A 24,505-nucleotide genomic window follows, 5' to 3' on the forward strand; every position below is an offset into this window, starting at 1 on the left:
TTATTTTTTTCTTAGTTGTGAGATGTACAAAAAACTACAATGTATGTCTGACATGTCATGACAGTATTTGTGACTTGGTTGTAGAAAGTATTTGTCTGTCTGACAATATCTTGCCAGTAAAATAGTTATCAAAGGTACGTCAGTAGTTGTACACTTCTTAGTAAGCAAATCAGAGATGGAGGAATTTGAAGATGTATGTACTTTTCTGCACCGTGTATATTGGATGTAGATAGAATAAAGGTATTAGGTTTTCAGCAGCACAAGACAAATTCAGAACTCATAAATTACCTAAATGATGTTATCAACCACTGGACATGCTCCAGAGTTAAACAGTAAGTTATAGGTCTGTCTGACATGTCATTACAATATTTGTGACTTGGTTGTAAGAATTATATTTGTCTGACATGTCAATACAGTGTTTGTGACTTGGTTGTAAGAAGTATATCTGTCTGATATGTCATTAGTGTTTGTGACTTGGTTGTGATAAGTATATCTGTCTGACATGTCATAACAATGTTTGTGACTCCGTTGTAAGAGGTATATCGGTCTGGCATGTCAATACAGTGTTTGAGACTTCGTTGTGAGAAGTATATCTGTCTGACATGTCACTACAGTGTTTGTGACTTGGCTGTGAGAAGTATATCTGTCTGACATGTCATTACAATATTTGTTACTTATTTGTGAGAAGTATATCTGTCTGACATGTCATCACATTATTTGAGACTTGGTTGTAAAAAGTATATCTGTTTGAAATGTCATTACAGTGTTTGTGACTTGGTTATGAGAAGAATATCTGTCTGACATGTCATAACAATATTTGTGACTTAGTTATGAGAAGAATATCTGTCAGATATGTCATGACAATATTTGGGACTTGGTTGTGAGAGGTATGTCTGTCTGACATGTCATGACAATATTTGTGACTTGGTTGTGAGAGTATATGTCTGTCTGACATGTCATGACAATATTTGTGAATTGGTTGTGAGAAGTATATCTGACATGTCAACACATTATTTGTGACGGCTGTGAGAAATATATTTGTCTGACATGTCATCACATTATTTGTGACTTGGTTGTGAGAAGTATGTCTGTCTGACATGTCATAACAATGTTTGTGACTCAGTTGTAAAAGGTATATCAGTCTGACATGTCAATACAGTGTTTGAGACTTGGTTGTGAGAAGTATATCTGTCTGACATGTCACTACAGTGTTTATGACTTGGCTGTGAGAAGTATATCTGTCTGACATGTCATTACAATATTTGTTACTTATTTGTGAGAAGTATATCTGTCTGACATGTCATCACATTATTTGAGACTTGGTTGTAAAAAGTATATGTGTCTGAAATGTCATTACAGTGATTGTGACTTGGTTATGAGAAGAATATCTGTCTGACATGTCATAACAATATTTGTGACTTGGTTATGATAAGAATATCTGTCAGATATGTCATGACAATATTTGGGACTTGGTTGTGAGAGTATATGTCTGTCTGACATGTCATGACAATATTTGTGAATTGGTTGTGAGAAGTATATCTGACATGTCAACACATTATTTGTGACGGCTGTGAGAAATATATTTGTCTGACATGTCATCACATTATTTGTGACTTGGTTGTGAGAAGTATATCTGTCTGACATGTTATTACAATATTTGTGACTTTGTTGTAAGAAGTATATCTGTCTGACACGTCATTACAATATTTGTGACTTAGTTGAGAGAAGTATGTCTGTCTGACATGTCATGATGGGTATATTTCGATTATGAAACATTATAACTTTCTGACACTTCATCACATTATTTTTTACTTGGTTGTGAGATGTACGTCTGACATGCCATGACAGTATTTGTGACTTGGTTGTAGAAAGTATTTATGTATGACATGTCATGACAATATCTTGCCAGTAAATTTCTTTTGTACATGTCCAACTGGCAGGTGTCATGATCTGACCATGACCTCATTTTCATGGTTCAGTGGTTATATTTAAGTTTTGGTCTCTTTTTCTTATACTGTATACAATAGGTCTACTATATTTGGTGTTTGAAAATATTTTTTGATGTACATGTGAGTCTCACAGGTTTTATTTGACCTTGACCTCATTTTCATGTTGTTTTTTTTCAGTTTTAAGATTATGATTTTTGGTCTGTTTTTCTTAAACAATAAGCAATAGGTCAACCATATGGATGGATTGCAAGGTGTATATGGCTGTCTGGCAGGTATTATCTGACCTTGACCTCATTTTCATGGTGCATTGGCCGATGTTACATGTTCGTTGTTAAGTTTGGTTCTTTCATACTACAACCAATTGGTCAACTATATGCCAATTAATGCATAGATTGATAGGAAGATGTACATGTCTGTCTGGCATGGTTCATCTGACCTTGACCTCATTTTTATGGTTCATTTGTTAATGTCTAGTTTTCTTGGTTTAGTCTGTTTCTTTGAAACTATAAGCATTAGTTCAATTATATTTGGTGTATTTATGATTGTAAGGTGTACATGTGTATTTATCATTTGGTTTATCTTACCTTAACCTCATTTTCTTTGATCATGTGAAGCTTATGTGATACTTGTAATAAAACTTTATATTTTGAACTATCAACATAAAATCAATGGTTAGTAAAGTAAAGCAGAGGAGACATTTCAGCATGTGCACTCCTGTTGTATGTTAAAAAAAATGGTTTGATTGGCATATAAGGACTATCCAACTGAGACCAAAACACTAGAAAGTAACCATTTATAATTTACCATATAGAAAAGTATTTTTTTGGCCCCTTATTCCTAACCAGTAAGGGCCATAAACCCCCAAATCTATCCCAACCTTCCTTTTTTTGGTATGGAACCTTGTGGTACAATTTCAGAAAGATCCATAATACTTATACACAAATTATTGTCTGGAAACAAGAAAAATACTTATTAGGGCCCCTAATTCTTTTAAAACTGTTGGGACCAGAACCAAAGTAAATCCAACCTTCCATTTGTGATTATAAACCTTGTGTTTAAATTTCATACATTTGTATTTAATTATACATTTTTGTATTAAAGTTTTTTTCCAGAAACCAAATGTCTTTGGACGACGCAATACCAATATACAACCGCAATTTTTTTTTTGTGGTTGTATAAAAACACAGAGTGGAAGTGGTTTGGCAATTACACAACAGAAAAACACTTAGTGCAGACCAGACTCACGGTCACTGACAGCCAATAACAACTAATAAGAAAACACAGCAGAAAGCCGTCTACTTTACATTCTCACATGTGTAACGCTTTTCATTCTGAAGTAACAGATCTGATATTAGAGACCAAATAAAACTCTTACTGCACCCTCTCTATCATTCACAAGTCAGGGAATTTTAGAACAAGACGGGTACAACAAGTAGACCAGGATCTGCTTACCCTTCCAAAGTCATGAGAATGGGCGAGATAATATCCAGTTTATGGTTGGGTTCATGTTCCTTAGATTTCTATGTTAATTGTTGAGATCCTATCTTTTTGTTGTCTCATATTTTGTCATGTGTCTTTCAGTTTTGACTGTCCCATTTGTATCTTCAGTCAATTTTTACAGTAGGGTCACCTTTTACTTTTACACCCTTTGGTATCTTCTGTATTGTCAATTTGGTTGTGGATACTTTTTTTGTTTGAGGTTTTACCTTGTATTGTTGGGTTTTCATTTATAAATATTATACTTGATTAATAAGGTCATCAAGAAACAAGAATGTGTCCAAAGTACATGGATGCCCCACTCGCACTATCATTTTCCATGTTCAATGGACCGTGAAATTTGGTATAAAAAATCTCATTTGGCATTAAAATTAGAAAGATCATACCATAAGGAACATGTGTACTAAGTTTCAAGTTGATTGGACTTCAACTTCATCAAAAACTACCTTGACCAAAAACTTTAAACCTGAAACTTGCATTTTCATTTTCTATGTTCAGTGGACCGTGAAATTGGGGTCAAAAGTCTAATTTGGCTTTAAAATTAGAAAGATCATATCATAAGCAACATGTGTACTAAGTTTCAAGTAGTTGGAATTCAACTTCATCCAAACCTACCTTGACTAAAAACTTTAACCTGAAGCGGGACAAACAGACAGACAGACGGATAAACAGACGAACGAGGGGACGGACGCACAGACCAGAAAATATAATGCCCCTCTACTATCATAGGTGGGGTATAAAAAAAATATTACAAAAATGCCAAAGATCCTGCTATCATGTTTAAAATTAAACTTTTATTTTCAATTTTCTGCTTCAAGTATGTACAATAATAAATATTTTATCTCTCATACAATCCTACTATCACATCTTTACATGACCTAACCTGTTATACAAGATAAATTCATACCTTTACAAAATCAGAATTTCTCATAACCAAATTTTGTATCCTGAACACATTTTGATACCAGGAATTGTCAGAGAATGTCAACAATTGTGGAAAATAATGAGAAAACTTAAATATGCACCAAAATTTAAAAAAAATAAGATTTTTTTGTGTCTGATACTTCATGCAAGAATTGATTTTTAATACAATTTGTAAAGTTTAAAAGTAAAGATTTGTTCTATACTATTCACTTCAGATACTTTAAGGAAATAAAACAATTAATGTTCAAAATAGCATATCACAATACACTACAATCAAATCCAATCATTTGTTCATCACTACAATCCATGCATTGTGTTTACAAAACATTGACTTAGACTTATGGGACAGTTGGAATATGCAGCATGTATTGTATTGAATGAACTGTTACTTGAGAAGGCCCAAAACTAATTTTCAGCTTACAGTGTAAGTACTCAAAACTGACTGTAACTGGTGACTTAAATCATAAGGATAGCAAAGACAGTAATTGTGTTATTGATTTTTATAAAATGTTTACATTTTCTTGGAAATTATTTTACAGGTAAATCATTTCAGTATGTGATATAGGTTCACAAATTTAAATTTCCTTATTTGCAACCTGAACTATATATTAAAGGTCAGCTAATTATAAGAATATACTTGGTAAACATACCGGTATGCAAATGTAAAACCTGAATGGTTGATCTGGTTTTACAAATATCCTGATATCTTAAGTTATTGATATCTGAACTGAAAAAATAAGGGACTTTTAAGACAAAAATGAATCTTTAATATTTCTGTTTAATACCTGACATTTAAAACCAAATTCAACAAATATACTGCATGTACTGTGTAGTGAAGACTTAATTCCATTAGAGTACACTAAACTTTTGTAACGTCTTTATATAGCAAACAGAGTGTTATAACTACATGCACTCTCTAATCTTCCTGCTGTCTTGTGCACTGTTTTCTGTATGTACATGTGTGAACAGAAACTGATACAGGAATAATAAAGAATCGTAGTAAACCAATGATTTTAATTTTTCCTTATGCACGCTTCATCTACCATATTATATTTAAACAGGCGTAAAGATCAAAGTTTAGTTCCTCTTTGGTCCATACAAACATGGTCAGACTTAAAGATCAAAGTATAGTACCTCTTTAGTCCACGCAAACATGGTCAGACTTGAATGAAGAGCATTTTATGTTATGCAATTTAAAGGTTGACATTGTCTTGCAACAAGTTTGGACTGTATAAAATGAGTGGCAACAAATGTCAACAAAATTCCAGAACAATTTAATGATTTAACAACGCTGCATTTGTTTTTGTAATGAAGATGGATATAAAACAAAATGTAATATAGACAAAAACTACATTTATAAATAGCTCAAACATAATATAACACAAAACAATGCATTTAACAATTCTATTCTTCTATCTGTTAAATCATAAATTAAACATAATCCTAAATATGTATAAGTAGACAATAAATTCATAGGCAGAAAAAAAATCTTCTCAAAAAGTTGAAAATTATAGAAACTTTAAAAGTGCCTGCTTTATTTCCATACTCACTTAGTTTTAAACTCCTAAAATTATAACCAGTTACTAATTCACAATTAGAAGCTCTATATGAAATTATGATTTGAAAAAAATCTGGTAATTGGTACTATGATAGAGAAAAGGTCTTTAAAAAAAGCACAGAGCATCAAGCAAAAATGTTCAGAGAAAAACTGTTCTCTATTAATACAAAAATCTTATTTTCTTGCAATTTAAAGCATGTATTTTACACAAGAAATTAAATAAAAACATGCCTTTTTAATTCAGAAAAACTGGATATTTAATTAAATCAAATTATGAATTATTTTAATGTGTTTGACTTTAACTTGTAATGTAACATGTATTCATCATAGCTCCAAATAAATAAACAGCTGATGTTCAACAGCAATTTTTAAAATACTTTGTTAATTACAGTTTCCTGGCAGTCAATTCTCATTTCATGCAATTGTAATTTACACACTGTAACAATATCTCTCATACACTAAAGTTCATTCTTTCTCAAATTTAGAGCTATTCTAGAACTTAATGCATTGAAGAGTAATACAAGTACACATACATGCACAACACTGTGTACATTCAAATGTTTACTATATTTGAAACACTATACATTAAAGGTTGTCATAAATAAACTGGAATAAAAAAAAATACATTTAAATATAACTATCACAATTTCACAGAAAATTCTATGTTTCAAAGATAAGGCTACTTAAAAAGTATGTTGGGAGTAAATAATAAAAAAAAAATGTTTAAAGATATTTTGTGAAGAAGATACTGGATATTTAGATTGGCTTTTTGGGAGTCAAACCATCAATAGTAATATATTGTAATATAAATTTTATGTGCATGATACATGTATAATTATAATTTCTTCATCTTTATTATTAACTTTATAAGTTACATATAAATGCTATTAAAGCAATGATGCTACTGGTAAATTCAAACTCAAATGAGTATCTTTTATAAAGGTCTACTGGATTTCTTGATATTGTCTCCAAAGTTTTTGCAAATGTTTTCAATTTAATTGTAATCCTTTGTTAGAAAATAAAGTCAATAGTATTTCAAGAATGATTCAGAACTAACAATCCATTTCAATCATAAGATTATAATGAGCTTTAAAACAATTATTTTTTATTTCACGTAATACATTTCAATCGATCTAAGGATAAAACAGAGTTTGTACACAGAATATTTAATAAAACCATATCTAAAAATATTTCAAGAGCTGCAATATAGATCACAGTTACATATATAAAGGTGTTTACAACGGTAGAAATGTTTATTTAAATTTCAAAAAATATAAGCACTATTATGATTCCACATATGTTGCGGAGAACCACCATAACACATCTGGTTACTTCTGGTTATGACATTAACAATAGAGGTTACCATTTTGATATTGCAGACGACACTATCACATATTAACAACAACCACCACCACTTTGTTGTTGTGGCTGTTCATCGTCCACAACTATTACACTTTTACTTTTTGTCATTGTCCTATTATTTTTACCGCCATTTTCTGCAGATTTTTCTATCATACCTAAAACAGAAGATCAGAAACTTGCTTAATTGGCACACTTTAATCTCTCAAGATTCCAATATCATTTTATTACTCTCATGTTAATTCTTTAATATTTAATTTTTTTCTGAATGAATTCTAAAGATATATTACCTTGATTCTACATGTCAATTACCTTCAAGTTTTACAGGGCTTAAATTAAAATATTGTTTGTTTGCCCTTTACTGACTGACCCTATAAATTCGTTCCGCCTGAAAATCTTTTATTTGTATTTACCAGCAAGATTTTATTTTATTTTATTTTTCCGTTCCTACAAAAAATCTTATATTTGTATTTCCCGCTCAAAACTTTTTTAACGGAATCCTCGGGTTTTTATCTTTCCCGTATAAGGTCTAGTCTGTTTGGTATCATGTGAGTGTTTGACATGAACACTTGCATTTAGAGTTTCAAAGCATTCAAAGTTTGAAATTGATGTTGAAAGCTTTGAAATCATGATATGACGAACGTTACTTTGTGTCTTTATACTTGAAGAGAAGGGTTCATTCAAAAAAAAGTTTGTCCAATACAAAATTATCAACGTGTGTACAAAATATCCTATGTAGGAATGGTCTTTGATGATCCATAGATCAGGATGATTATGTTAACGATGCCTTCGACCAGCATTAATATATAAGAAAAATAAAATATTTTACCTACCTACCTACCCTGTTTCAAAACATAGGGTTGGAAAAGGGCAAACAAACAATATTTTAATTTAGGCAAAGTATTTTCTGTTTTCCTGGTTATAAGTGGTCACACAGATTTTACTGACAGTTGATATCAAAATAAATTTCACATGCAGTGTATTGTGTTTATTCCAAATGTGTTTTTCAGATCTATTGTGCAATCACTTATTATGCAATTAAAGGAATTATATTGTTCATCCATTCTCATGTTAGTTTCTATTAAAACTGATTAAGTAGTCATTAACTTATAGTTCTCAAATGTCAATGAAAAAGTTATTAAAAACAATTAAACATTCTTCCAATTTTTAGTTATTCCAAAAATATAATATCCTTTATATCATGTTATATCGATCCAGTTAATATTCCTGAATTGAACAAAACAGTTACATAATCTAGTACCCTGAATTACTGTAGATTGCCAATATTACTTCTCTTACATTCCTTTCATTGCTCACTCTTCTTAAAATTTCATGATCAACTATCCACAAAAGAATTCATAAAATACATTAACAGATAAATTGTATACTTACTTTTACTAAGATCTAAAAACATCTCATCAATTCCTTTACTAAGTTTTGCTGAAGTATGAAAGTGCTTTGCACCAACTGATTTAGCGTATCTGAAAATAAAAGTATTTTTTTTATGAGGGTTCTCAATAGTTTAAAAGAATAAATTACATATAAAAGCAAATGCATCAAGGTGATGAACTTTAAACCAGTATCAACTATGGAAGAATCAGATGTAAAAAAAAGCCACAAAAATGTGAAAACATAGCCATTATACAAGTTTAAGAAAATATAAGTGTATGCATGGTTAACATGAAATTGATATGTGATGAATGAATTATAAAAAAGAAGATGTGGTATGATTGCCAATGAGACAACTATCCACAAAAGACCAAAATGACAGACATTAACAACTATAGGTCACCGTACGGCCTTCAACAATGAGCAAAGCCCATACCGCATAGTGAGCTATAAAAGGCCCTGATAAGACAATGTAAAACAATTCAAACGAGAAAACTAACGGCCTTATTTATGTAAAAAAATAAACGAAAAACAAATATGTAACACATAAACAAACGACAACCACTGAATTACAGGCTCCTGACTTGGGACAGGCACATACATAAATAATGTGGCGGGGTTAAACATGTTAGCGGTATCCCAACCCTCCCCTAACTTGGGACAGTGGTATAACAGTACAACATAAGAACGAACTATAAAATCAGTTGAAAAAGGCTTAACTCATCAGATGGACAAAAATACAAGTGGACGTGGCCCGGTACTTATACATTCCTACACAAAAAGACACAATGAACGGATCTGAGAGTACTCGCAGTTATCTGAAAGCTAGTTCAAAGCCACTAACAACTAATAAAAAAATCATGCAACTAAGACTAGAGACTGTATTTCACAGTATAGAATATGTTCACACGATGACTGATATAAAGTTTGATGAAAAATGTAGTAGAAATTTCCTGGACTAAGGAACACATTGACAGACAGTGGTATATATAAGTAAAACCCTTCCTTTGTGGTGGAACATCTAAATTTAAGAACTCAAATAAAGGAAAGCACAAAAACTGCCATTACAATATATCTAAAATCACATTTACATGAATAACAAGAATGTGTCCCCAGTACACGGACGCTGCATCCGCACTATCATTTTCTATGCTCAGTGGACCGTGAAAATGGGGGAAAATCTCTAATTTGGCATTAAAATTAGAAAGATCATATCATAGGGAACATGTGTACTAAGTTTCAAGTTGATTGGACTTCAAATTCATCAAAAACTACCTTGACCAAAAACTTTAACCTGAAGCAGGACAGACGAACGGACGAACAAACGGACGCACAGACCAGAAAACATAATGCCCATAAATGGGGCATAATAAAGGTACACATTTGATGATAAATGTAATTGTCTTGTATATTATGAATTCAAAAAATCTTTTTTTTTGTATTGGAAGGGGGGACTGTGAATGGGTGTTTTGTCTCAACGATTGGTAATTATTTGCTTATTATACCATGATATCAAACGGTTCAAACTCAAAGATGTTTAAGTGTATCATATATATATTAGTTCCTCTGTGAAAATAAAGCAAGAAACTTAAAGATTTTTACTGGCCCTTCAAAATTGAGAAGAAATTACCTCTTGGAATTGTAGTTATATTTGTACACTATAAAAATATCTACATGTTATATCAACATTTATTAATGATAAAGAAAGTTACAGTCACTTTTTATTGGAATTTGACATGAAAATTTGCAAACTAAAAGTAATAACAGTGGATTGGGAAACAAGTTTTGCAACTTATATTAATCCCTTTCCACTTTGAGGGTGCGAGTGCTGACTTGTAGCAGCATTAGCCTACTCTTTTTCGAATAAAATTGAGAAAGGAAATGGTGAATATGTCAAAGCGACAACCACCCGACCATAGAGCAAACAACAGCCGAAGGCAACCAATGGGTCTTCAATGTAGCGAAATGTAGCGAAATTTACAAGGGTGTCTCTTATGTGCAAGAGATATGGCTCTCTCTTAACATGGGTCAGCCATTTATCGTCCCCTTTCGGACGGACTATCATTGTTTCCTCCAGACCATACTCACAGATGGTGTCAAGGGAGAGCCGAAAATTGAGTTCCTGAAATTTTCATCCCGAACAGGAATGGAACCAGGAACCTTTGTGTTAGTAGTCCGATGCACTAACCACTACACCACGGCTCTCTGCTTATCATAACTAGAGGGTCCAAGGACCCTGTGTCGCTCACCTGATATTTTTATTTACAATTGTTGCATGATAAATGCAACTGTTGTACTGTCGTTTAGTTTCAGAGATATAATACTAAAAAGTGCATTTGAAACCTATGTTTAATTTCAGCCATGTGGGCAGGCAGGGTCATCATACACAGTGGTCCCTGGATATCCTAGTGGTGATTTAAACCAAGTTTGTTTAAATTCAACAGTTGTTTCAGGGGAGAATTTTTGTAAAATTTATCTAACAAGAAATGCAAAGTAATGAGAAAGTTGTGAAGTAGTTTTGTTGTTGCGCAACCCCCCCCCCCCCCCCCCCCACTTTGCCAAAAAAAACAAAAAGGTAATAAAAAATTATCATATAAGGGCAATCTATCCTATTAATGATTTCTGCAAAATTCAGTTGATTGTGCAAGGGTTGTATAGCCAGCTGAGGTCATTAAAAACTCTCTTTCTTTTGTTGTTGCAGATAGATCTTGACCTGATAAGCAATTCTACCACATGTCAGATTTGCTCTAAATGCTTTGGTTTTTGAGTGATAAGCCAAAAACTGCATTTTACCCCTATGTTCTATTTTTAGCCATGGCGGCCATCTTGATTGGTTGGCCGGATCACCGGACACAATTTTTAAACTAGATACCCCAATGATGATTGTGGCCAAGTTTGGTTTAATTTGGTCCAGTAGTTTCAGAGAAGATTTTTGTAAAAGATAACTAAGATTTACGAAAAATGGTTAAAAATTGACTATAAAGGGCAATAACTTCTAAAGGGGTCAACAGACCATTTTGGTCATGTTGACTTATTTGTAGATCTTACTTTGTTGAATATTTTTGTTGTTCACAGTTTATCTCTATCTATAATAATATTCAAGATAATAACCAAAAACAGCAAAATTTTCTCAAAATTACCAATTCAGGGGCAGCAACCTATCAACGGGTTGTCCGATTCATCTGAAAATTTCAGGGCAGATAGATCTTGACCTGATAAACAATTCTACCACATGTCAGATTTGCTCTAAATGCTTTGGTTTTTGAGTGATAAGCCAAAAAACTGCATTTTACCCCTATGTTCTATTTTTAGCCATGGCGGCCATCTTGATTGGTTGGCCGGATCACCGGACACAATTTTTAAACTAGATACCCCAATGATGATTGTGGCCAAGTTTGGTTTAATTTGGTCCAGTAGTTTCAGAGAAGATTTTTGTAAAAGATAACTAAGATTTACGAAAAATGGTTAAAAATTGACTATAAAGGGCAATAACTTCTAAAGGGGTCAACAGACCATTTTGGTCATGTTGACTTATTTGTAGATCTTACTTTGTTGAATATTTTTGTTGTTCACAGTTTATCTCTATCTATAATAATATTCAAGATAATAACCAAAAACAGCAAAATTTTCTCAAAATTACCAATTCAGGGGCAGCAACCTATCAACGGGTTGTCCGATTCATCTGAAAATTTCAGGGCAGATAGATCTTGACCTGATAAACAATTTTACCCCATGTCCGATTTGCTCCAAATGCTTTGGTTTTTGAGTTATAAGCCAAAAACTGCATTTTACCCCTATGTTCTATTTTTAGCCATGGCAACCATCTTGGTTGGTTGGGCGGGTCACCGGACACAATTTTTAAACTAGATACCCCAATGATGATTGTGGTCAAGTTTGGTTTAATTTGGTCCAGTAGTTTCAGAGGAGAAGATTTTTGTAAAAGTTAACGACGGACGACGACGACGACGGACGACGGACGACGGACGCCGGACGCCAAGTGATGAGAAAAGCTCACTTGGCCCTTCGGGCCAGGTGAGCTAAAAATACTGTGATTAAATAGTTGACACAACATAGGTTTCTTACACAGAATGAATGTGGTCTAAGAACTTAAACTTAATAAAGGGCTGCGCTTTAGCGCATGATACGCCCGTTGCTCTTTTAACTTGTCTTTTATGCTTTAAATGAATTTATATGATCAACTAGAAATAGTGTGAGCCCTGTCAAATACCCCCCCCCCCCCCCCCGAAATAATAAATAAAAATGCACAAAAAAATTGGCACTATTAAGGCTACCTCAAATTTAACTAAGTTTGTTGTCTTTAATTTTTCATTCATACATAAAATTTTGTGAAAGTGTTAGTTATTGTCCCAAAATTGGAAAAATCCCCACTTTTTTAAGCATAAAAATTCATAACACGGAAATGTAAATTCTGAAATTAATAAAAATTGAAAGGGAGCTTACATCAATAGTATAAACAATTCACCAAAGTTTCATGGACATTGGTGAAAGCCTTTTTGAGTTATTGTCCGAAGAGTTAAAAATCACCATTTTTTTATGAATAAAGACCCATAAATCCAAAACTTAAAATCTGAAATTTATAAAAATTGAAAGGGAGCTTACATCAATAGATATAAACAATTCACCAAAGTTTCATGGACATTGTTGAAAGCCTTTTTGAGTTATTGTCCGAAGTGTTAAAAATCACCCTTTTTTTTATGAATAAAGCCCCATAAATCCAAAACTAAAATCTGAAATTTATAAAAATTGAAAGGGAGCTTACATCAATAGATATAAACAATTCACCAAAGTTTCATGGACTTTGGTGAAAGCCTTTTTGAGTTATTGTCCGAAGTGTTAAAAATCCCCCTTTTTTTATGAATAAAGCCCAATAAATCCAAAACTTAAAATCTGAAATTAAAAAAAAACGAAAGGGAGCTTACATCAATAGATATAAACAATTCACCAAAGTTTCATGGACATTGGTGAAAGCCTTTTTGAGTTATTGTCCGAAGTGTTGAAAATCCCCCCTTTTTTATGAATAAAGCCCCATAAATCCAAAACTTAAAATCTGAAATTAAAAAACAAGAGGCTCTCAAGAGCCTGAATCGCTCACCTTAATTTTTTTGGTTAAATCTCTCATCAACGATTATTTTGGCTTTTCAATTTATTTAAATGTTCTTTGAATCGTCCTATTTTCTTCAAAAGCAAAAAAAAATCATTTTCTCCTATGTTCTATTTTAGCCATAGGAGCTATGTTTCTGACATACAAGGAAATGAAATATAAAATTTATACTAGATACTCTGAAACTCATTTAGCCTAAGTTTGGCTGAAATTGATACAGCAGTTTCAAAGGAGAAGATTTTTTAAAGTAAGTCAACATGATGAACAAATTGTGAAAAAAGTCTTTAAAGGGCAATAACTCCTTAAGGGGTCAATTGACAATTTTGGTCAAATTGACTTATTTGTAGATCTTACTTTGCTTAACATGTTTGCTATTAACAGTTTATCTGTATCTATAATAATATTCAAGATAATAACCAAAAACTGCAAAATTTCTTTAAAATCATCAATTCAGGGGCATTATACCTGAAAAACCAGTTACCCAATTCGGCTGAAAATTTCAGGACAGGTAGACCTTGACCTAATAAATACTTTAACTTCTTGTCTTATTTGCTCTAAATGCTGGAGTTTTTGAGATATAAGCCAAAAACTGCATTTTACCCTGTGTTCTATTTTTAGCCATGACGGCCATGTTTTTTGACGAAATAAAAAATAAAGCACAAACTTTATTTTATACACCCTACTGATCATTCAGTTGAAGTTTGGTTGAATTTGGTTTAGTAGTTTTAGAGGAGAAGATTTTTTAAAGTTAGCAAATGTGATGAACAAATTGTGAAAAATTGTCATTAAAGGACAATAACCCCTTAAGGGGTCAATTGACAATTTTGGTCATATTAACTTATTTGTAGATCTTACTATGCTGATCATTTTTGCTGTTTACAGTTTATCTTTATCTATAATAATATTCAAGATAATGACCAAAAACTGCAAAATTTCTTTAAAATTACCAATTAAGTGGCAGCAACCCAACAATGGTTTGTTTGATTCATCTGAAAATTTCAGGGCTGATAGATCTTGACGTAATGAACATTTTTACCCCTGTCAGATTTGCTCTAAATGCTTTCGTTTTTGAGATATAAGCCAAAAACTGCATTTGACCCCTATGTTCTATTTTAAGTAACGGCGGCCATGTTTTTTGACGGATCAAAAATCGAAGCACACACTTTGTGCAGGATAATCTAAGGAACAATCATGCTAAGTTTCATCCAAATCCATTCAGTAGTTTTAGAGGAGAAGATTTTTTAAAGTTAGCAAATGTGATGAACAAATTGTGAAAAATTGTCATTAAAGGACAATAACCCCTTAAGGGGTCAATTGACAATTTTGGTCATATTAACTTATTTGTAGATCTTACTTTGCTGATCATTTTTGCTGTTTACAGTTTATCTTTATCTATAATAATATTCAAGATAATGATCAAAAACTGCAAAATTTCCTTAAAATTACCAATTAAGTGGCAGCAACCCAACAATGGTTTGTTTGATTCATCTGAAAATTTCAGGGCTGATAGATCTTGACCTAATAAACATTTTTACCCCATGTCAGATTTGCTCTAAATGCTTTCGTTTTTGAGATATAAGCCAAAAACTGCATTTGACCCCTATGTTCTATTTTAAGTAACGGCGGCCATGTTTTTTGACAGATCAAAAATCAAAGCACACACTTTGTGCAGGATAATCTAAGGAACAATCATGCTAAGTTTCATCCAAATCCATTCAGTAGTTTTAGAGGAGAAGATTTTTTTAAAGTTAGCAAATGTGATGAACAAATTGTGAAAAATTGTCATTAAAGGACAATAACCCCTTAAGGGGTCAATTGACAATTTTGGTCATATTAACTTATTTGTAGATCTTACTTTTCTGATCATTTTTGCTGTTTACAGTTTATCTTTATCTATAATAATATTCAAGATAATGACCAAAAACTGCAAAATTTCCTTAAAATTACCAATTAAGTGGCAGCAACCCAACAATGGTTTGTTTGATTCATCTGAAAATTTCAGGGCTGATAGATCTTGACCTAATAAACATTTTTACCCCATGTCAGATTTGCTCTAAATGCTTTCGTTTTTGAGATATAAGCCAAAAACTGCATTTGACCCCTATGTTCTATTTTAAGTAACAGCGGCCATGTTTTTTGACAGATCAAAAATCAAAGCACACACTTTGTGCAGGATAATCTAAGGAACAATCATGCTAAGTTTCATCCAAATCCATTCAGTAGTTTTAGAGGAGAAGATTTTTTTAAAGTTAGCAAATGTGATGAACAAATTGTGAAAAATTGTCATTAAAGGACAATAACCCCTTAAGGGGTCAATTGACAATTTTGGTCATATTAACTTATTTGTAGATCTTACTTTTCTGATCATTTTTGCTGTTTACAGTTTATCTTTATCTATAATAATATTCAAGATAATGACCAAAAACTGCAAAATTTCCTTAAAATTACCAATTAAGTGGCAGCAACCCAACAATGGTTTGTTTGATTCATCTGAAAATTTCAGGGCTGATAAATCTTGACCTAATGAACATTTTTACCCCATGTCAGATTTGCTCTAAATGCTTTCGTTTTTGAGATATAAGCCAAAAACTGCATTTGACCCCTATGTTCTATTTAAGTAACGGCGGCATTGTTTTTTGACGGATCAAAAATCGAAGCACACACTTTGTGCAGGATAAGCTAAGGAACAATCATGCTAAGTTTCATCCAGATCCATTCAGTAGTTTTAGAGGAGAAGATTTTTTAAAGTTAGCAAATGTGATGAACAAATTGTGAAAAATTGTCATTAAAGGACAATAACCCCTTAAGGGGTCAATTGACAATTTTGGTCATATTAACTTATTTGTAGATCTTACTTTGCTGATCATTTTTGCTGTTTACAGTTTATCTTTATCTATAATAATATTCAAGATAATGACCAAAAACTGCAAAATTTCCTTAAAATTACCAATTAAGTGGCAGCAACCCAACAATGGTTTGTTTGATTCATCTGAAAATTTCAGGGCTGATAGATCTTGACCTAATGAACATTTTTACCCCATGTCAGATTTGCTCTAAAAGCTTTCGTTTTTGAGATATAAGCCAAAAACTGCATTTGACCCCTATGTTCTATTTTAAGTAACGGCGGCCATGTTTTTTGACGGATCAAAAATCGAAGCACACACTTTGTGCAGGATAATCTAAGGAACAATCATGCTAAGTTTCATTCAAATCCATTCAGTAGTTTCAGAGGAGAAGATGTTTGAAAAATTGTTAACGACGACAGACGACGACGGACGCCAAGTGATGAGAAAAGCTCACATGGTCTTTTAGGCCAGGTGAGCTAAAAACGAAAGGGAGCTTACGTCAATAGATATTAACAATTCACCAAAGTTTCATGGACATTGGTGAAAGCCTTTTTGAGTTATTGTCCGAAGTGTTGAAAATCCCCCCTTTTTTATGAATAAAGCCCCATAAATCCAAAACTTAAAATCTGAAATTAAAAAAAAACGAAAGGGAGCTTACGTCAATAGATATAAACAATTCACTAAAGTTTCATGGAAATTGGTGAAAGTGTTTTTGAGTTATTGTCCGAAGTGTGGACGACGGACGGACAGACGGACGGACGGACGGACGGACGGACAGACAGACGGACGGACGGACAGACGGACAAAGGTATACCATAATACGTCCCGTCCCGGGCGTATAAAAACCTAAAAATTTTAAATTGGACATTTACCTATTATGGTCCAATATCCAAAATCTAAATACATGGTTAGATTCAGCATATCAAAGAACCCCAAGAATTCAATTTTTGATGAAATCAAATAATGTTCAATTTTGGACCCTTTAGAACTCAATGTGGACCAATTTAATAACAGGGCCCAAAATATTAAAAATCTAAATACATGGTTATTTTCAGCATATTTGAAGAACCCCATACTTTCAATTTTTGTTGTAATCAAACAAAGTCTCATTTTGGACCCTAATTTGGACCAACTTGAAAACTGGGCCCATAATCAAAAATCTAAGTACGTGTTTAGATACAGCATATATCAAAGAACCCCAAGAATTAAATTTTTGATGAAATCAAACAAAATTTAATTTGGGACCCTTTTGGCCACTAATTCCTAAACTGTAAAGACCAAAACTCCAAAATGAATCCTAACCTTCCTTTTGTGGTCATAAACCTTGTGTTTAAATTTCATATATTTCTGTTTACTTATACTAAAGTTATTGTGCAAAAACCAAGAAAAATTATTATTTGGGCCCTTTTTTTGGCCCTTAATTCCTAAACTGTGGGGACCAAAACTCCCAAAATCAATCCCAACCTTCCTTTTGTGGTCATAAACCTTGTGTTTAAATTTCATAGATTTCTATTTACTGATACTAAAGTTATTGTGCAAAAACCAAAACAAATGCTTATTTGGGTCCTTGTTTGCCTCTTATTCCTAAACTGTTGGGACCAAAACTCCCAAAATCAATCCCAACCTTCCTTTTGTGGTCATAAACCTTGTGTTTAAATTTCATAGATTTCCATCTACTTATACTAAAGTTATTGTGCAAAAACCAAGAAAAATGCTTATTTGGACCCTTTTTGGCCCCTTATTCGTAAACTGTAGGAACCAAAACTCCCAAAATCAATCCCAACCTTTATTTTATGGTCATAAACCTTGTGTTTAAATTTCATAGATTTCTATTTACTTATACTAAAGTTTTAGTGCGAAAACCAAATGTCTCCAGACAATGACGACGAAGACGCCAATGTCATACCAATATACGACCAAAAAAATTTCAATTTTTGCGGTCGTATTAAATCTAAGTACATGTTTAGATTTAACATATCAAAGAATCCCAAGAATTCAATTTTTGTGAAAACCAATGTGTCTTCCGATGACAATGACGACGCCAACATCATACCAATATACGATTGCAAAAGTTTTTTGCGGTCGTATAAAAAGACTATAAATGAAAACAGAAATATATCATCTTCACATAATGCAGGGACTAAACTTAACGCTCGCCCAGTCGCCCAAGGCGACCAGATTTTCGGCTGGGCGAATATATTTAATCATCCTAATCGCCCAGCTGGCGACTGTAAAAAAATTGAAGTAAATCCCATTTGTACCCTTTCCCACGCGATATTAACAAAGACTGTTCCCAAAAGGAAACCTGTTTGTCTTATCAAAGTGATATAGATATAAAGAGTATTTCCCAAAAACCAGTAGGTTCTTTCTAATAACCTAAACCCAGTCGGACAGCTATGTTTTCAATCCGGAGTCACGGTATGGCATATACCTTTCTTTCCGCATGTTTTCGTAATTCTGAAAAATTTCTACAATCATTTCATTATTGAATAGTGTGTTCTTCTAAACTGTTCAATAAGCATTACGAAAGGGGAATTTTAAATGTGCGTATTGTTATGCATTTACTTTTCTACATTGGCTAGAGGTATAGGGGGAGGGTTGAGATCTCATAAACATGTTTAACCCCGCCGCATTTTTGCGCCTGTCCCAAGTCAGGAGCCTCTGGCCTTTGTTAGTCCTGGTTTTTTTTAATTTTAGTTTCTTGTGTACAATTCGGAAATTAGTATGGCGTTCATTATCACTGAACTAGTATATATTTGTTTAGGGGCCAGCTGAAGGATGCCTCCAGGTGCGGGAATGTTTCGCTACATTGAAGACCTGTTAGTGACCTTCTGCTGTTGTTTTTTCTATGGTCAGGTTGTTGTCTCTTTGACACATTCCCCATTTCCATTCTCAATTTTATGTTTTCTTATTGCCCTGGGAGTCATTACAAGCCTGTGTTATACGGTAACTTGTCCCTGAATGGCTATTTACAAAAATATTTAATGAAAAAAACAAAACGCAAAATCTCGTAAATATATATCCTAATATCTAATTCGATACCCAATCTTCCTTAAAAACTTATTGAACAAGAATGTGTCCTCAGTACACGAATGCCCCACTCGCACTATCATTTTCCATGTTCAGTGGACCGTGAAATTGGGGTAAAAACTCTAATTTGGCATTAAAATTAGAAAGATCATATCATAGGGAACATGTGTACTAAGTTTGAAGTCGATTGGACTTCAACTTCATCAAAAACTACCTTGACCAAAAACTTTAACCTGGAGCGGGACAGACGGACGAACGGACAGACGGACGGACGGACGAACGCACAGACCAGAAAACATAATGCCCCTCTACTATCGTAGGTGGGGCATAAAAATATATTTTGATCAACATTATTAGAGGATCGCTCGGATTGAGATAGTATTTAATGTTCAAAGAAAGAGACTTAAAACCTCCATCTTTCAAAACTACTTATTTTCATAGAATGATATATATAAAAGTTATAAAACATTGAAATTTCTGATGATTTTTTTCCTAACCAAATGTACAAGTTAGTTTACATAAACATTAAAATGATATATGCTTTGCTTCATGGTATGATAATTGGATAAAACAAGAATGTGTCCAAAGTACACAGATGCCCCACTCGCACTATCCTTTTCCAAGTTCCATGGACCGTGAAATTGGGTAATTATCTAATTTGGCATTAAAATTATCATAAGCAACAAGTGTACTAAGTTTCAAGTTGATTGGACTTCAGCTTCATCAAAAACTACCTTGACCAAAAACTTTAACCTGAAACTCCCACTTTCATTTTCTATGTTCAGTGGACCGTGAAATTGGGGTCAAAAGTCTAATTTGGCTTTAAAATTAGAAAGATCATATCATAAGCAACAAGTGTACAAAGTTTCAAGTTGATTGGACTTCAGCTTCATCAAAAACTACCTTGACCAAAAACTTTAACCTGAACGGACGGACGTACGCACAGACGAACGGAGGCACAGACCAGAAAACATAATGCCCCTCTACTATCGTAGGTGGGGCATAACTAATTTTTACAGCTGAACCTATAGCTAGCAATATTCAAGGTAATTTATACAAAGTACCCTTACAGTATGTGTTTTTGCCCTTTAGTGCCCATTTTAGAAAACTAGCACCCTTCTACCCTGAGTTTCAAGCTGGAACACCGTTAGTAAGTATATAAAAAGTAATTTTCAGTTTTATTTTCTATTAGTCTTTTAGTATAAAGATTAGTGGGCTCCTAAAATTTCAAGTTGGCCCCTGAAAAAAATATCTTAGGGGCCCAGCTGGCCCCTTGAGAAAAACATTTAAGTTTAGTCCATGTAATGATTGAATGTTAGGAAAGTTGACTTTAATCACAAAGAGGGGATAGCAAACAATTTTTATTTTAAGCCTAATTAACATTAAAACAATTTTCCACTAACAAATAATGTTACTTTATTCAAATATAAGGATAAATCTACTAATTTTTTAGATATTATGAATTTTTATGACAATAGATAAACATGCTATATATTTCATCATCATAGATGTATTGTCTCCTACATGGATTTAAAAAAAAAAATTGTATTTGATCAGGAAACCCGAATTAACCCTTATCTGCCACCGGAATCTGATCTGGTATTGTAATGTCTTCATTTCCAGTTCATGGCATATATTGTTTTTCTATGTTTTTTCTGTCAGTCAGATAGGATTTCATTCTGATTGACACATTACTTGTTGGCGATTTTCGGTATTAAGCTAGCTGATGAATAAAATTAACATGGCTGTCATGAATAAGATAAAGATGAAAATAAATTTTGAGATTGTTTTGAAATTTTGGTCAGCAAAGTTAATTTTAATTTTCTTTCAAATCAAAGGTCTTTTTGGGCATAGCTTGTAACCAAAAGGAGAGTACGATTGCAAAAAACCGCTAATTTGAACCACTGCTGAATGAAAAATACTTACGCTTCTGCATCAGATACTGCCACATGGCGATCTTTTTCTAAATCTATTTTATTACCAGCTATACATAGACTGATATCATTCCCTAACATCTTCCTTAATTCTTTAACCCAGTTCTTAACCTAGATTTCATAAAAAAAAATTAATTAAGAAATTAAATAACATTAATAATAAATATACAATTCATTGTTAAAATGTGTACAAAAAAAAAAGATTATTTAATATTGGCTAGAAATATATATATATATGTATAACAAGAGTGCACACGCTGAAATGTCTCGCCTTCTATACTAATCATTGATATTATGTTGATAGTCCTAAGTATAAAGCTAAGCTTTATTACAAGCTTTATTACAACTGTCACATAAACTTAACATTAACCAAGATAACTAAACAAAGACCAATGAACCTTGAAAATGAGGTCAAGGTCAGATGAACCATGCCAGACAGACATGTACAGCTAACAATGCTTCTATACAATATATATAGTTGACCCATTACTTATAGTTTAAGAAAAATAGACCAAAACACAAAAACTTAACACTGTGCAATCAACCGTGAAAATGAGGTCAAGGTCAAATAAAACCTTCGCGACTGATGTAAAGATCATAAAATATTTCCATACACCAAATATAGTTGACCTATGGCATATAGTATTAGATAAAAAGACCAAAACTCAAAAAATTAACTTTGACCACTGAACCATGAAAATGAGGTCAAGGTCACATGACATCTGCCCGCTAGACATGTACACCTTACAATCATTCCATACAACAAATATAGTAGACCTATTGCATATAGTATGAGAAAAACAGACCAAAACACAAAAATTTAACTATAACCACTGAACCATGAAAATGAGGTCAAGGTCAGATGACACCTGCCAGTTGGACATGTACACCTTACAGTCCTTCCATACACCAAATATACTAGCTCTATTGCTTATAGTATCTGAGATATGGACTTGACCACCAAAACTTAACCTTGTTCACTGATCCATGAAATGAGGTTGAGGTCTAGTGAAAACTGTCTGACAGACATTAGGACCTTGCAAGGTACGCACATATCAAATATAGTTATCCTTTTACTTATTATAAGAGAGAATTCAACATTACAAAAAATTTGAACTTTTTTTTCAAGTGGTCACTGAACCATGAAAATGAGGTCAAGGACATTGGATATGTGACTGACGGAAACTTCATAACAGGAAGCATCTATATACAAAGTATGAAGCATCCAGGGTTTCCACCTTCTAAAATATAAAGCTTTTAAGAAGTGAGCTAACGCCGCTGCTGTCGTAGCCGCCGCCGGCGGATCACTATCCCTATGTCGAGCTTTCATCAACAAAAGTTACAGGCTCGACAAAAACCAAGCCATATTTTGAGGCATGTGGGCCTTTGATAGTCTTGTGTTTTTTGTTTTTATTCATTTTTGTTGATTTGTGTGTTTCAGAATTTAGTTAGGCGATCATTTTGTTGGACTAGTATACATAATTGTTAAGGGTCAAATGATGACTGCTTCCTGGCTGTTTTGTTTGGTTCTTGTGTTTTTGATACATTCCCTGTTTCTATTTTCTATTCTATTTCAAAATTTAAACATGAATGGATTTTAATTAAAGTTCCAATCCAAGATGACACTTTTAGAAACATATTTCATATGCCTTAAACATGATAAATCCTAAAAGGAAAATTTATCAATCACCAAAATAAAGTTTTATATTAAGAAGGCAGCAAGATACATATAATCCTATAAGCAAGCAAGTGATTACAGAACAAGTGAAACTGTGAGCTACTGCTCACTGATGATACCCCCGCCGCAAGTGGATAATATTAATAGTGTAAAAATATGCAAGTGTTCGGTAAACAGGAAGTTGTCGAGTGATGAATCTGAAAACGCATCACACGGTATAGCTGACTTATAAAAATCCTGAAACCAAATTTCAGAAATCCTTGTACTGTAGTTTCTGAGAAAAATGTGACGAAAATTTTTAACTTGGTTATCATGTGTAAAATCATACAAGTGTTCGGTAAACAGGAAGTAGTCGAGTGATGAATCTGAAAACGAATCACACGGTATAGCTGACTTATATAAATCCTGAAACCAAATTTCAGAAATCCTTGTATTGTAGTTCCTGAGAAAAATGTGACGAAAATTTTCAACTTGGCTATCATGTGTAAAATCATACAAGTGTTCGGTAAACAGGAAGTTGTCGAGTGATGAATCTTAAAACGCATCACACGGTATAGCTGACTAATATAAATCCTGAAACCAAATTTCAGAAATCCTTGTATTGTAGTTCCTGAGAAAAATGTGACGAAAATATTCAACTTGGCTATCATGTGTAAAATCAGACAAGTGTTCGGTAAACAGGAAGTTGTCAAGTGATGAATCTGAAAACGCATCACACGGTGTGGCTGACATATATAAATGTTGATACCAAATTACAGAAAGGGTGGATGTGTAGTTCCTGAGAAAAATGTGACGAAAGTTTCATGGGACGGACTGACTGACTGACGGACGGACTGATGGACGGACGGACTGACAGACAGAGGTAAAACAGTATACCCCCCCCCTTTTTTAAAGCGAGGTATAATGACTGAAATGTAAACAAACTTTTTGAAATGAGTCTTCATCTGTTATATCATAAACTAATATGGCACCATTGCTATCTCTGTAATATATAGGACCTAAGGCATGAAATCTCTCCTGTCCTGCTGTATCCTGAAAAATAATCACATTTCATTTTGGAACTTGGTTAAAAATTAATCTGTTACAAATATTCTGATCAGCAATTTTAATTATAACATTTGAACTGGGGCAGCTGTGCTGTTATTTAAATGATTGCTGGTAAAATTTTATATAATAAGTTTATGCATGTATTCTTGATCATGAATGAGACATTAAATTC

The 24,505-nt window shown here is 33.0% G+C and overlaps 1 protein-coding gene across 1 annotated transcript in view; it reads right to left on the reverse strand.

The window, feature by feature from the left end:
- Positions 1-5,625: 5,625 nt before the first annotated feature.
- LOC139492218 (ras-related protein Rab-21-like) overlaps positions 5,626-24,505 on the reverse strand; it is a 36,125-nt gene continuing 17,245 nt past the window's right edge. The window contains exons 3-6 of the mRNA XM_071280401.1: positions 24,211-24,318; positions 21,601-21,719; positions 8,680-8,768; positions 5,626-7,445 (exon numbers count right to left, since the gene is read on the reverse strand). Coding sequence (XP_071136502.1) covers positions 7,324-7,445; positions 8,680-8,768; positions 21,601-21,719; positions 24,211-24,318 — 438 coding nt within the window. The 3' untranslated portion in view covers positions 5,626-7,323. The remainder of the gene's footprint in view (positions 7,446-8,679; positions 8,769-21,600; positions 21,720-24,210; positions 24,319-24,505) is intronic.

This window comes from Mytilus edulis, chromosome 10 (genome assembly GCF_963676685.1).
Source record: "Mytilus edulis chromosome 10, xbMytEdul2.2, whole genome shotgun sequence".
Classification (NCBI taxonomy): domain Eukaryota; kingdom Metazoa; phylum Mollusca; class Bivalvia; order Mytilida; family Mytilidae; genus Mytilus; species Mytilus edulis.